This window comes from Rhagoletis pomonella, unplaced genomic scaffold, assembly GCF_013731165.1.
Source record: "Rhagoletis pomonella isolate Grant_MI unplaced genomic scaffold, Rhpom_1.0 Rhpom_scaffold_00007, whole genome shotgun sequence".
In the NCBI taxonomy this organism is placed as follows: domain Eukaryota; kingdom Metazoa; phylum Arthropoda; class Insecta; order Diptera; family Tephritidae; genus Rhagoletis; species Rhagoletis pomonella.
This window is the reverse complement of record NW_023458561.1, coordinates 51070527-51086198: the sequence shown is the minus strand read 5'-3', so window position 1 is coordinate 51086198 and position 15672 is coordinate 51070527. Positions and strand designations below refer to the sequence as shown.

At 33.8% G+C, this 15672-nt stretch overlaps 1 protein-coding gene across 1 annotated transcript in view; it reads right to left on the bottom strand.

Moving 5' to 3' along the window:
* Positions 1–15672, bottom strand: part of LOC118743025 — a gene marked incomplete in the record, with an annotated part of 63042 nt that overhangs the window by 21787 nt on the left and 25583 nt on the right. The window contains 4 exon segments of the mRNA XM_036475491.1: positions 10945–11236; positions 13155–13249; positions 13419–13565; positions 14591–14902. Of these exon segments, the coding sequence (XP_036331384.1) occupies positions 10945–11236; positions 13155–13249; positions 13419–13565; positions 14591–14902 (846 nt within the window).

Genomic DNA, 15672 nt, shown 5'->3' with positions numbered 1-15672 from the left:
CAACTACGAATATTCTAACGAAATAGCACTCTATTCGTATACATAAATAACCCAAAAACATTAATCACTAGAAACTGACAGTATTTAGAAATTAACTTGTATGCTTAGCGTTAATACTTCATGTACATAAGCAGCAGATTGCGACTGAACTCTATTATCCTCCGATGCGCCAGCCACAAAGCCTTCAATAGCCAGCGATGAGGTAGGCGAACTACCATCAACATTGTCGTATTTATCTTCGTTGTAATTCTCATCAAGTTTATCAGCTGTTTGCGGAACTGTAAGCACATGTCCGTCGTTTTCAGCCTCAGAATCTAATGTTTTTTCCGGATCCGATTCATATTCAATTGTATTTTCATTTTCAGCTACCAACTCGGTCGCCTGCTCGTTGTTGGGCTAGAGAAAAATGTTCGGCGGTAACAAATATTTATGTAGATTTTTTCATTTATTTCGTTTAAAATGTTGTACTGCTTTTTTAAAAACTAAATTTACAAAAAAAAAAAACAAAAGGGCACTGATATTTCTCTACAGCTTAAGTTGCAATGGAATCGTCATCTACGGTGTCACACAAATAAAATGTATTATATCTATGTATACATATTTACATACAATGCTCTTCTTAAAAAAAAAGAAAATATCTTTTTAGTTTTTGAGCAGCGAATAATCGATGAATTTTGCTTTTTTATTGTGTCGGCAAGAACTTAATGTCTGCGGTAGTTTACATCTCCTTTTTAATGTTAAACTAGTAGGGCCACTATAACCAGAGCCAAGCAAACTGAAAGCAAACTCGTCTAGTCTAGAGAGAAGTTTCTTCCTTGGGTTTGGGATCCCAAGTTTAAAAGGCCAGTCCGCTCTTATTAAGATTGAGAGTCCACCGCCACCAGTAACCTAACTAGCTTTAGGTAAACTTGAGTCAGGATATATAAGATATACATAGGCGAGCTGTCCGCATAGGCAATCACCTCTCATGTAGGTCGTTTAGGATCACTATCCACGGCATAAGTGGGAGGAACTCAACTAGCGGGGTGCGTATTTTCAGTCTAGGATGCATGCGAGTGTATGTTTTTCCTGCCAAGAAGCTCCTTTGGAAAAAAGTACGTCGTTAGCTTTCCTACAAGGAAGCAATGGACAGATCCCGACACTTTCTTGGGAAGGTCGGTGAAAACATTCTATAACGACGACTCAAAGACAGAAACGGGTACTGGAGCTGGATGGCATCTGGACGGTAAATTTAGGCGATTTAGTGTTTTGAGCGCAGTGTCTACGGTTTTTCAATCGTAAGTAATTTGGAATACTGAAAGCAGCAGACTGGATAATTGGCAATAGGTGGCGCAGACATAAAATCAGGATCTGCAGTGATAGCCAAGTGCTCTAAAGACTGAGGAAATCGATCGCACCTTTTCAAAAATAATCCAGGAATGTAAATAGCGTTTGAAATACGGTTCTCTGGAGCGTCTAATTGAACCGGAGCTAATTTTAAGGTCAAGCATAGCGGGAATATTCGGGTACATCCAGCAAATCAATAATAAAACTCGTGAGATCCAGTGGCGTAGCCAGGGGGGATATGGGGGGATAGATCCCCCCCCCCCTTCGTCATTGAACTACAATTATTTACTTTTGAATTAATAACACAATACTATTTTATCCTTCTGATTTAAAAATTTTTTATTTCAGACGGATGACAAATTATCTTTCAATTAATATATAAAATTATCGGTTGATGGATGGATTGCGAAACACACTGCGCTTTTCAGGTGATAAAACTGGATTCGAGCTATGTGTACACACTGGTTCTGGTAGCAATAAAATATCAGACCGAAATAATACCGTAATTTTCCCGGATTGAGATTGATGCGCTAAAACTCTACTCCCTTCTCTCTCCCGTACAAGCTCATTAATTTAACCAGAGCACTCAGTGGTGAAAAAATAAATAGCGACGTGACATTTTGACACGTTTTTTTATAAAGGTATTGCCCATTACCTAATAAAAACAAGCATGTTCAAATTTCAAACTTTGTACAAAAACTATGAAAATTCAACAAAAGTTCACACTTTTTATGGCCTCTAAATTTTAATATAATAAACTGCCAGTGTGAATTTGGGAAAAAATAGTACTAAGTACGAGCATTTATTGATGAATTTATGGTGTCAGTTTTGGTTACCCGAAATACGCAAAATTTATAAAATTTAAATATTTTCTCTATGTTTTAGCGGTAAATTTTATACCGGTCGCGATTAAAAACATTTTTTTACATAGTAAACGCAGTCTTGTAGCATTTTTTGTAAATACAAAACTAAAAATCATATGATCGAAAACGGTGCCTTTTTTCGCGTAGCGACTGGAATCTCAACATTTTGTTTAGCTTCCCATGGTGTGTTAGTGCTGCCAAATTAGACCACAAAATCATTGGATGCTCTGATTGGCTGCATGCTGAGTCTCGTATCATGTATTGAGTATATAACAAACAATCATATATTACTCATAGATTCGAATAGTGAAAATTAAAATCACTTAAAAATTCAAATATGGCCCATTATATAAGCCTTTATAAGTAATAAGATTTTGTAGACTTGTACATAACTAAATGTAAATAGATACGCGTAAATATATAAATATGCAGATATATTCAATGTGTAAAAACTGAAGTGTATACTAACGAAACTTCTACAAAACAAAACTGGACTACACACTAATTAATTAAAATGGTGTAGTAATTTAATTTTTTAAATTTAAATAAAGTATGAATTCCCCATGGAACAAGCAAGTAGACAAAAAATATATAACCGTAAAAATGGCACATACATACATATATGAAAGAATGCCCACAGTCGACGCATCTAGCCATTGTGTATCAAAACTTTAAGTTATCGATGGAAATTTTTTTAATCTCCCCCCCCCCCCCCCCTTCGTCAAATCCTGGCTACGCCACTGGTGAGAGTCGTTGGTGTAATATTTACGGCTGCAAAAAAACGAAGTGTTTCTTGAAAAGGCCTAACAGGGTAGTAGCAAAATACTTCCTCGCACAGAGAAGGAGCGACCTATGAGCACTGATAGGACCGACTGCGGGGCAGATGACATACGGTTATCATAGGCGCTATCGATTATCCTCTGTATTCATCTTGTTTGGAAGATGAGTATAGTGCTGCAGCCGCTGGCCAGCCTTCGCCGACTTAGATGGTACATTTTTTGGGTCGGATGCGTTGACAAAGGACTAGCTACATTTTTTCGCTCGACAAAGTGCTAAGATTCATAAATTAGTCTGGTAAGTTTTCAGAGGAGCGATGAATTTCCACTCCCACCAACATATCCCTATTCACTTAATCCCCTCTCTGGGCCTTAAGTACCTGTCTGAGTGCTTCGATTTTTCTTTTTGTTTTGCCTGCCACCCACAACGCCATTTCATTCCAAGTTATATTGTACTACGAAATTTTTGAAACAGAACTTCGAGAATTTGAGTCGCATACCATTTCCCCGTTTTTGGTTGAATATTTTTGGGATTTGCCCATAGCCTTTACAATAGCCATGGCCGTATTTATGTTTTTGGGTTCTATATCTCTTATCCTTCACATACTTAGTCCTATATTCGTACAAAATAACAGTTACTGGCACGAATTAGAATTGTTCACTGGTATTTTGTTTAAATTATTTTATTTGTAATACGCTCGCGATAGGGTTTGTACCTTCGTTCACTATCTGCATAAGCGCTCGCAAATTTTAAAATAAAAATTCCCATTATTTTGCAGAACGAATGTAATAATTTTGTAGATAGAACAACCCATTAAGATTAATACACTCAGATATCCGCTTTTGTAATGCTTAAATGTGCGGTGGTAGTCAATAAAATACGTACTTAGTCAAACGCAGATCTCATAATAAGCTGCAACTATCTGCGTATATCCACTTGTAGCCTACATACTTATGTAACAAAACGGAACAAATACCACTATAAAAGCATTTGCATCAGTAGGCGAGTTTAAAAACATTTACGCTAATATCAATAAAATAAATCAAACTTTGAAAGTCAGCTATTAAAATTCTGCATCGAAAATATCCTCCGCTGGTAGCAGATCGAACGTTTTTGATAAATTGGCGCAATGCAACACATGTTACGGAACGCAGCGGCAAAAAAAAGGAGCCAATGGTAACGAAAAAGGCAATTGCAACAACTTACGCCACACGCCAACAATAGCTGACATGTGAATTGGCAATGCGAAAAAGAACGAATAATTGTAGTTGCGCATATTGTTGGACAACAAATATTTTGACGTTTGCATGTTCACATGCCGTTTCACATGCAACGCTGGAAAAACGAAGAAGCATACACGCACACATACCTACACCGATAATTTTGTGTGTATGTACATTAGAGTGGCTTTTCGTTGTAGGGGAAAAAATTAAAGTGAACAGAAACAAAAATACGCTATAACAAAGGGACTGATCCTAAGACCTCACATTTATATGTACCATTAATAAGATCTGCAGTGAACAGCTCAACTAGTATGCACAAATTCTAGTTCATGAACTATTATAATAAATAATTATTTAACTATGGTAGTCATACGAGTACGTCATCGAATAGAATTATAGCAGTATACATTTTATACTCTTATTTTTGTTGTTGGTGTTTTTTTCGCCAAGGTAGGAGAATGATGTATTTGGAATGATTTCGGGATCGAAAAATGGCACTGAAGATAGCACAACGCCGGAAGCGGTTTGTCTTCAAACCAAATTTGACAAGGGATGACGGCAATTCGTTCAACAATACATCACATTTTATACTCTTTTGGCTTCTAGCTGAATGTTTTTTTCTATTTTTCATTAATTTCAATGAATTTTATGTATCTGCTTTCACTCGGAATAAAACACCTCACGGTGCGTGTGAAGCAAGATTAAATGAAAGGTTGCTGGACATTGGAAAGCCTTGCAAATTTTAAAAGTATATCGTTTCTACTAGCTTTGGAAATTTTTATTCTATTATTTTTTATTTTATAATTTTCATTTTTACAATCATTTGGTATATATGTACATTAGGGTGGTATATAGTTGAAATTTTTATGCTCTCAAGCCCTATGATAGTTCTTTTTTTATTCTCAGCGCTGAAAGGGTGACCTCCCTCTCCATTACGATTGGGAGGGGCGGTATACCCACACGAGAACTGAGTGCATCAGCAGGACAGGTCCGCATTGCACCTGTTATGCCAATGCGCACCATTCGTTGCAGTTTGCTTAGTTTTGTACTAGTAGTTCTTTGTGACGTTTTATTTCACCATACCAAGGATGCGTAGGTGAGTATGGGCTTCACAACCGTGTTAAATTATCAGTAGGCTACTTTGAAGGAGAGTCCCCAAGTTTAAAAAAAAAAGTCACGTGCAGTCACGGAAAATTGCAAGAAATTCGTCACGGATACAACGCTTTGGTTAGGTTATTTAAGATGGTGATAGAAGATATGCCTCCTGACGATCACAAAACCATAATCAGAGCAGATAAATCTGCCACCGGAAGTCATTCAGTTTTGTACGAAAATTTTCAACAAAAAATTAGTTTTGGACGAGACGAAGTTCGCCGGGTACGCTAAGTATCCTCTAATTGTGAAATGTTAGTCGTAAAAATCGACCGATTTTCATATAAAACTGAATTATGAATGAGAGTTAGTTAAGACCTTTTCATAAAGTGAGTGACATAATTATAAGGTCATAAGTTTTGACTAATCATTTTTCCCAAATTCATTTTAATTATTTATTTTTTTTCATTCTATAACAAAATCCTTATATGTACATAAATTCAAACTTTGTAAAAACTTAAAAAAAATATATGTATATATCGAATTTTCTTCGAATTTTCACACTTTTAATAGGCCATTCAATTCTTGTTTAGTGAAGTGCACATTTGGAGTAGCTACAAACTACCGTTTTTTGGTTCAGCTATAAGAAATTTCATAGGAGATTTTTTTTCATCCTTACTAGTCCTCATTGGTATTATAAATCTGAAAGCGAGTTTGTTTGTTTGTTACGCTTTCATGAAATTTTGTACACTGGTGTCAACTTAAAATATAGGGTAGATTTAATCTCGATTAGACGAGGGGCGTGGCACCTCCCCTTACAAACCTAATTTTTCATACCGCATATCTCAGGAAATATTTGTGATAGAGTACTGGAGCTCATGGAGGAGGGCTGCCACCTGTTTAAAAAGTCAAATTTAACTTGAAGGGAATTATTTATTTGAAAATTATATTGAAAGTTGTCGCTTGAAAATATTTTGAAAAGGTCGCATCCTGTTTGAAAAGTCAAATTTAAATGAATTTTTCGTAAGCTATCTGATAAATTAAAATAGTTGCCATCTGTTAAAAAAAAATCAAATGTTACTTGAGTTAAGGGAATCAAGTAATTGGAATGTGTTCACAATATCGGCGTCGGACAAAAGTTGTTTAATCAGGGCTACCACTGAATCCGTCGTAGGCCGAATTTTCGCGAAATCTGCGAAAATGCTGTCACTAAATCTGAATAGATACGAGAACAAAGCATACACTTTGAATGCATCCGGATTCAGTGATCGTATTTTCGTAGATTTAACGAAAATCGGACTACGATGTTTTCAGCGATAACCCAGAATAAGGGTTTCATTTCCACATATTTAAAAATTAAGATTCAACTTTAATTGGCAGACGAAAGATGTTTAAAAAGGTTGCAAACTGTTTAAAAATTTAAACTAAAACTATTCAACAATTTCAATCATTTCGAAATTATTTGGAAGGACTTCATTTCTTAACTACATGTAAGTAAGAAAAAGTATCTCAAGAGAGAGATTTAAGAAAGTCTTAGTTCTAAAATATTTTGAAGATTGTTAAAAAAATTTAAAAACTTCTCTCTTTGGCATAGTTTTAATATGTTGAGTCTTATTGAAAACACACATAATGTAGTACGCAGAAATTCCATGCACTCAGCGAAGCGAGTTCTTTTCTTAGTAGATTTTTTTTATAGTACATAAAATCTTCCATCAATCGGTCTTATTAACCATATTTTATCAAACGAGACTAGGGTTAAAATGTTGAACAACAAATTTGAAGGGAGATCAAAAATACGAAATGCTTCTGCAAAATAAGACAGAAGAGTTAATACATGATATGTATGTAGAAGGTGTGGATTTAGCTTTCTGTATTGAAATTTGTGATCAGACGGTGTGAAATTCCCTTTGTTTGTGACCTCCACGGTGGTTACATAACTCCCTGAATTTCGCAAGTCTAGTGAAACATTGCTTGCTACGAGCCACGCCGTATTCGTCTCATCAGAATCTTCTATTCTTCGAACCAAATTTTAGAAAGACCGTAACTCGTATTTTTATTACTTTACAGTAGAAGGGAAAAATAGAACCAAAACAAAGAAAACAACAGCCACATGTTGAAGAAGATCTACTAACTATGTAGTTGTGCACGTGAAGTATAGCAGAACAAAGTACAAAAACATTTCTAAAAAGAAGTGTAGTCTATACGAAGAGATGAGGTGATGAAATTACAAAACACTTTCAATTTAGTTCAAACGTTTACATATATTAATAATTCAAATGTTTTTTTTTTTTTATATTACAGAGTTTTCTAAGTGTGTTGTGTAGGTTAGCTTCTCTTTTTGCAAATACAATATTTTGCACTTAAGTTTATAATGAAAATTTCCATTGAATTGCATAAATTTCAGTTTAAAACATTTCTTCAAATATCAACTACAACTTTTGTATACACAACAAATAACTCCAATTAGGGTGTGTGTTAAATTTGAGAAATAAATTTGAACAATATTGTAAGTATGTATACATTTGTTATATAGTTAGTAGATAGGATATACATATCTATGTATGTAGTGAGTTTACATAGTGCTTTGGCTACAACAGTACGTATAAGAAATTAGCTACATTTGGTAGTGTAGCATAAATCACAAGTACTATTACAGTTAGTTTTACATGTTCATTTAGTGGATATCTATAAACAATTACAGGACTTCAATTTGGTTTAACTAATACATTGTTAACAATTTGCAACTTTCGCTTACGCACGCAAAATGAACTCATATTTGGTTTCGAAAGGGCAACACTTTTAAGTGCTCAACTACATGCGAATTATATGTAGGAAATAAGAAGATGCGGCTAGTACAGACACCATATTTTTTTGGCGTTAAAAATTTTGCATAGTTGAAATAGGAAATTACTTTTTCAAAGCGTGTTTATATGCTCAGGTGGTTGTTAGGTTTGTGCAGATAAAGATTTTTTATTTTTTTGAAATTTTGTTAAATTAGTTTTTAAGACGTTTTGTTGTTGGAGCTTAATTTTTATATGTACTTTGTGCCCATTAGAGCATGCCAAATTGTACCTCATCTTCTTCATCATCGTCTTCACTCTCGTTGTTACCCTCAATTAATGCATCGTTTTTCTTCTTTGCACTACCATTACGTTTTGTTGCGCTGCCATTTCGCCGTCCCCGCATCGCTTTGGCTGTGGTGAGTCGTGGCATTTTTCCACTCTTTTGCTCATTTGTTTGATTTGTCTTTTCACCTCTGCTTTCTGGTGTTGCTATGCTTACTTTTTCACCAGTTTCTTTATCCGCATTCACAGTGGGTTTTCTTTCGCCATTTACTGTTATAGTTTCACTTTTTATGATGTTGTCGCGTATTTCAATTTCTTTTGAATTGTTTGGTTTTTGGTCTATTTCGTTTTTCACATCCTCTTCAGTCTTATTGTTTACTTTAGGTGCTCCTTGATTTGTTTTTTCCTTGGCGCCAATTTTGTTGCTGCTATCTTCGTTTTCAGGTTCTGTTGTATGAAGTTGTGCGCTTTGTGGATTGTTGTCTGTTTCGCCTTCGTTTTCAATTATACTTTCCTCACTCTTAGTAGTATTCTTCTCATCTATGATTTCGGGCTCAACTAAATTTTCTATAGCAGTATCTGTTCTCTCACCAGTTATTTTACCGTCAAGAGTTTCTTTAGTTTTTTCTGGCTCAGATTCCTTCTCTTTTTCTTGCTCTTTTTCCTTGTCTTTTTCATCTAGCTTTTCTTTTTCGTTTTCATCGTTTACATCTTTATTACCAGCAACTGTATCGATCAACTTCTTTTTCTCATCTGTTTTGTCTTTCATATTTTCATCATCGGTTTCCTCCTTTTCGCCTTCGACAACTTTAAATCCATTTTCAGCAATTTTACTCACTTGGCTTTCATTATTTATTTGTTCGTCTTTTTCTTTTTCAACTGTTTCACTTTCATTTTCGTCATTTTTCATTTTTTCATTCTCTTTTGAAATCGTTTTACCCATGTTTCCCTTGTCTGACTTTTCTTCGTTTTCGTTTTCATTTATTTCATTTCCATTTTCGCTCTCTTTGCCTTCTTTTACCGAATTTTCCACGTTTTCAACACCCTTTTCCTGCTTACTTTGTTCTATATTGCCTTCCTTATCAACTTGATCCATTTCCTTGCTTTTTTCCTCTATAAATTTCGCTTCTTCACTCGCTGTTTCTTTCTCATTATTATCAACCACACTAGTGCTTTCATTTAAGTTTTTTGGCTCTTCGTCTTTGTCTTTTTCACCACCCACTTTACTTTCTTCTTCTTCTTCATTTGCATTTTCCTTACTTTCATTCACTTGCTTTTCATCGCTTTCAGTGGTTTTCAACTCTGTTGCTCCTATTTCCTTATTCATTAGCTCATCTACGCTTGCTTGTGCCTCTACCTCTTCTTTTTCATTGCTGCTATTTTCCAAAATTCCATCGCCTACTTCCTGCCCTTCTTCAGCTTCCGTTGCTTTGCCCACATCACCCACTACCTTCTCATCTTCCTTTTCATCTGCCTTTTCAACTGCCTTCTCATCTTCCTTCTCACCACTACTATCTTCATTTTCATCAACTGTTTCATCACCAGCTTCTACTAAAACATCGCTTTCTTTCTTTTCCTCCCTTCCTTTCGCCCCTGCCTCTACTTTCGTTGCTTCTTCTATCTCTTTCTCTTCCGGTTTTACTTCCACATCCTTTGTACTCTCGCTCTCAGTCAAATTTTTGCTCTCTGCTGTCGCCGTAGTTGTCTCATTGTCTCCTTGCTGCGCATGCTCATCACTCTCATTGGTTGTTGTTGTAGGTTCGTTTAATGTTTTCATATTAGTCTGCAAAAGTAAACAATTGTCGACTGATATCTTTCTGTACGTTTTAGTTTAAAAAAGCAAAAAATGTTCATTTATTTAAAATTTTATTATTTTTCAAAATTCAAAAATTTGTTAAATGCTCATTAAATTAACACAAAAGTTGGAAAAAAGTAAGTCAAGCCAACAGATATATTCTTGTAGAGAAGTGATTGAAGCCGCTGCCGAAAACTCAAAAATCGATTTAAAAAGAAATGGTGTTGAATAAAATAAAAAATGATGTATTTAGATTTGTAATTAGGTGTATTCAGTTTCGAAAACATATAAAAATATCAAAAACATCGAAAAATAGAAAGACGCATCAAGGCCGACAATGGCTTACTTTTGACAGTTTGCAAAAAATTTCACTAATTCAATTCTTCTAATCCGTTTCTATTCTTCTGTTACATATTTTTTCCAAACAAAGCATACATATTTATAAGAAAAATTTCGTGTGCAGAAGCGAAAACAACGCTGCTGCTATTTACATAGTTGCATGAAAAAGTTCAATTTCACTTTTCAAAATTAAATTGTGCCAAAAGAAATTCTAAAGCATTCTAAGTTTTTGTGTACCTATGCAGCTGTGCATAACACTGAACAAACATTTACCAAGCGAACTACAGCAGTACGTAGAATTTTCTAAACGCCTGCCAGATTCAAGAGCAATAAGCAATAAGCCTTAATAACTCTAAGTGCATTTTTATTTAAAATTCAAAAGCAGTTGAGATTCAGTGTAAATGATTATACAAAATGTATGTTAATACTTATGAACGCTTAAAGCGCGGCAATGCAAAACTTACCTCGCCTTCAATGGCCTCTACCTCAGGCTCAGCAGCGTCTTCGGCTGCCTCAGACGCAGTCTCATCCTCAGCTTCCGCTTCAACCTCCTCGGTTTCGCCGTTGGCATTGCCATTGATTGCCACCGTTTCAGCATTTTCATTTACGGGTATCGCACCTTCACCATCTTCACCATCTTCTTCATCAGCCGGTTCATCGTTATCATCGTCTTTCACTGGTGTCTGCGGTACTGAGTCACTGGCGGTGCCATTGGTTATTGGCGTTGCGGGCTGTTCTTCTTCTGTGGCGCTTATGCTTTATGATCATGTTTTTGTGGCGCAGAAAATGGTTGAAGCGATTTCGTGTGTTGTGTGTGTGTGTGTGTTTGGTGGGTGGTATTGTGGATTTGGTGTTTTTGGAAAAATTATTACTTGTTATACAAAAATTCAAAATTCATCAAAGGCTCTACATAAAAACTAAAACTAATTAAAAATTGTTGCATTACTGATTTATTTGCTAGATCTTTTTTCACCGCTGTTTATTAGCCAAAACAAAAAGCTTCATTCTCTAAGTAATGATAAGATGAGTTGCCAAAATAAAATTCATAAAAATTGTTTGTGTACGAAAGATGTTAATTTTTGGAGGAAAATATTTTACACACACTTCATAACTTAAAAGCTTAAAACCTAAAATTTTTTAAAGTTAAAAACGTACTATTTTTTGCATAGCTATTCTGATTATTTTCAGACTTACAATTCAAATTTTAAAATTTTTTCTTAAGCAACCTAGGCGAACAGACGGACGGACAGACAGTCACCGCTTAATCGAGTTTTCATTCTGAGCATTTATGTATTCATTTGTCTATATATATCTCGTTTCGTTTTGGCTGTTACAAGCAACCGTTATGTGAACAAAGTTATAATACCCTTGGGTACAAGTGAGCTCGGATTGTTCGATATACGAAAAATTAAGTTAAAAAAAAAAATCGTTGGAAACCGGTTTGGAAGAACCGAGTCAATCACCCTAGTACATACTTTTCATCGGACCAATTGACCTTGCACCAGAGCAAGCAGATCAATGTAAGAATGAGTGAATAGGTCTGGAATGAGAAACAATCTTTGCAGCACTAACGCAAAGGCACAAAACTCTGTGATTACACCTGGCAAATTATTTTCTCGTGATCCCATTTATGCCGATGTATGTATATACATACAGTATCTACTCATTGTTTTTTTTTTTAATTTTGCACAAAGTATGAAAGTTTGGTTTAAAAAGTTACAAAAAATCGGGAAAGCTGCATCTAAATTTTCAATCAAATTTTACAGAATTTTTCGAGTACGCAGATTTATGTATATTAAAGTGAAAATAAAAATTAAAAACCAAGACATTATAAAATAATAAAAACTAAATAAAAAATAACATGCAAATTTAAGATAAAAATAAACAGGAAAATAAAGACTAAAAAATATTTAATAAAAAATTAAAAATAATGCAAGTGAAACTAATAAAATTAATAAGGGAAATATAAAAAAAAATTTTAAATAAAAATCAAAATGAAAACAAAAAAATATAAAAAAATACAAGATTGATAGAATATAAAACAAAAGCAAGAAAAGGAAATCAATAAAAAATTAAATTCACCTGAAATAACGCAAAACCAAATATAAAAGTTTGCCATAATAATAAAACTTAAGAAATAAAAAATAGTAAAAATAAAAATAAATTTTTTTATATTAATAATAAAAATAAATAGATGTAAAATATAAATTAAAATTTTAGTAAATATAACACCCAAGCTCATAAAAAATAAAAGCAAAAATTTTAAGAAAATATCACTTTATAAAATTTTTTGTATTAATTTCATTTAAAATGTTAAAATTGATGATGATTTGTTTTTTTTTTTTATTTTTGTTATTTATGGCCGTATAACAATTATAATAAACAATTTTATTTAGCATGAGGCCATTTTTAATGAAAATTTTGAAAAAAACGATAATTTACATACTTCATGATGATTATGAAATGAAAATCAAAAAAAAAATATCTACTCTTTAATTCAACATCAAATTGGTGAAATAAAGACTTATTTAAGCTGTTTCAAATCCTGTTATCACCTTGTTTTAGTTTTCAATTTTAACTTCCAAAAATTAACATCATTTTAAAACATTTTTAAACTCTACTTAACAGTTCAACCGCTACCAACTATAGCTACACAATCAACGCCCATACTCACCCATCGTTTAAATCAACTTCGGATATATTTTCAATACTTTCGTCAATGGTGTGACCATGAATACCGTTAGTATCTGGTATTTTAATATCAAGTTTCTGTTTGAAACGGAACCACAACGGGATAAAAGGATAGGGGAAACAACAAACAAACCGAAAACGAAAATGTGTACATGCATAAATACATAAATATATACATACATATATGCAAGTCAAATTTAATAAAATGGAATTCGCAAATAATTTCTCGCATTTAAAAACAACTCACCTTGCCACCATCGCCGACATCCTCACTCAACGCCTCCCAATCGGTGGCGACATCTGGTGAAACGCGTGGCGCCTCCGGCACATAAACCAAAAACGCACGTTCAATATCGTTAGGCTTGTGACGATAGTAAGTAGGCGATTTCATTTTCTAAAAATAGGCAAGCAAAAAAAAAACACAAGAATACGAATGATTTCGAAAAACATCTGAAAATCACAATTCAAATTCAAAAGTAATTTTGTTTTCAATTACGGCATGACATTTTAACGCGCTTGGCACGCAATTACTGAAAGGTTACCCCAGCGCACAGAGGTTCAAAACTGGAATTTAGTTTTCTTAATTCACTGGAGTCTTCACTTTTCACTCAATTTGATTAATTTTTAATTGAAGTTAATTAAATTTGCAAGAGACCAGTTTAGCCCGATTTTTCAATTTTTTTTGTTTGTATTAAGTTTTTAGTGCAAAGTGCAGAAAAAGTAGCAATTTTGAAGAAAATCGAGTCTCCCATTCCAGTCAATAAATGTTTTCAAGTGGCCAAGAGTTCGAGTTGATTTTTAATAATATAACAAACGCTTTTATTTCCCATTTAGCATGCAGATGTGCTCGAAATGTTAGCAAAAAAATTATTAAAAAACCACGCGAACTCTTGGCCACTTGCAAATCGCACTTTATTACACTAAATTCAAATATTTTTTTTTTATTTTGGTGAAATTTTTTTATAAAACATTTCAAATTTTTTGTAAATTTTGTACCTGTAACGAAAAAAAAACCATTTTACTTTATTATATTACAATTATACTACAATTTAATGGTCTATAAAACTGCATACCCAAATTTTTTATAAAAACCAAAAACCAAACAAATAATTTTGTGAAAATTTTTGTTATAACATTTCAATTTTTTTTCATTTTGGAAGAACCCTAGAATTGTTTCAAACTAGCTTTTATTATGAAACATTTTTTTATTGAAAAGGATAATCGAGTTTCTTCAAAATTTTATCTTTTTCTGCACTTTGCACTAAAAAAAAATTAATACAAATACACAAAAATTCAAAAATCGGCTCCAGTGAATTGTGAACACAAAATGGCAATTTTGAACCACTGTGCAGCAGTGTACTGGGTATTACATAGAATAACAGCAATGACATACATATAAGCTCGTTCGTTTGTACTTACATAATCCATGGCCTCCTCATCGCCGCCGGTTTGCGTAAGCAGCGTATAACAGCGCATATTATTCTTATGACTAGCCGCCCAATGTAGTGGCGTTTTGCCAGTTATATCCGTCTCAGCAACGCCATCCGGCCAGATGCCAATCAGATACTCGAGTATCTTTGTATGACCAAGCCCCGCTGCCTTGTGTATGAGATTGAGGCCATTCGCATCGCGACATGTGATGAGAGCGGGCGGCACTGGTGGCTCCATTTTCGCTTGTAACGTTTCCAGATTATTGTCGATAACAGCCTGATGCACATCTTTGATTGAATTCTAAAAATATGAAAGGTGTTGTTGAATATGAGCAAATATCGCGAGTTGTTTTTTTTTTTTGTTTAAGTTTCACTTCCTGCTCTCGCCAGAAAAAAACGCTAAAGCATTACTATTGCGTGTATTTTAATCAATGGCGTACCAGAAACAAGTCGAATAAAAATTAAAGTACCGAAATTAATAATTTTATCATTATCACTCGAAAAAAATCACAATTGTTTTCTTTTAACAACTTTGGGAAGTTTTCAAATAGAATGTTCATATTAGAGGCAATGGACGTTGACATCAAATTCAACATATCTGTGAGCTTTCAAAAGTGTGCCACCAAATTTAAAAAAAAAGGTTGTTTTTTATTTTAATAATTTAAGACCCTTCAAAATGTTAAAATTAAAAGGTGAAATGTTCTCCTTGCCACAACTAATGAATCTAGTGTAATAACAACAGTGTGCCACCAAACGAAAAAACAAATTGCATTGAGTAAAAGATGACTATGATTTGAGAAACTAAAATTCCATTTTACAATTTTTATTGGCACACCCGGAATCCATTCTTAAATTGTTATATACTTGAAGAAAGTAATATATATGCGCATAAAGAGTACTGTGTAAAAATCTTCCATGCCAATATTTAGTCGCTTTTAAATTTTATGATATTTAGAATAAGACGTGCGATAAAACGATGTAGATACCTGTGTATGATGCGACCGGGCATCAAAAACTTGCACACAAAACTATTTTAGTATCGTAGTACAATAAAAGAAATGGGTGCATAAA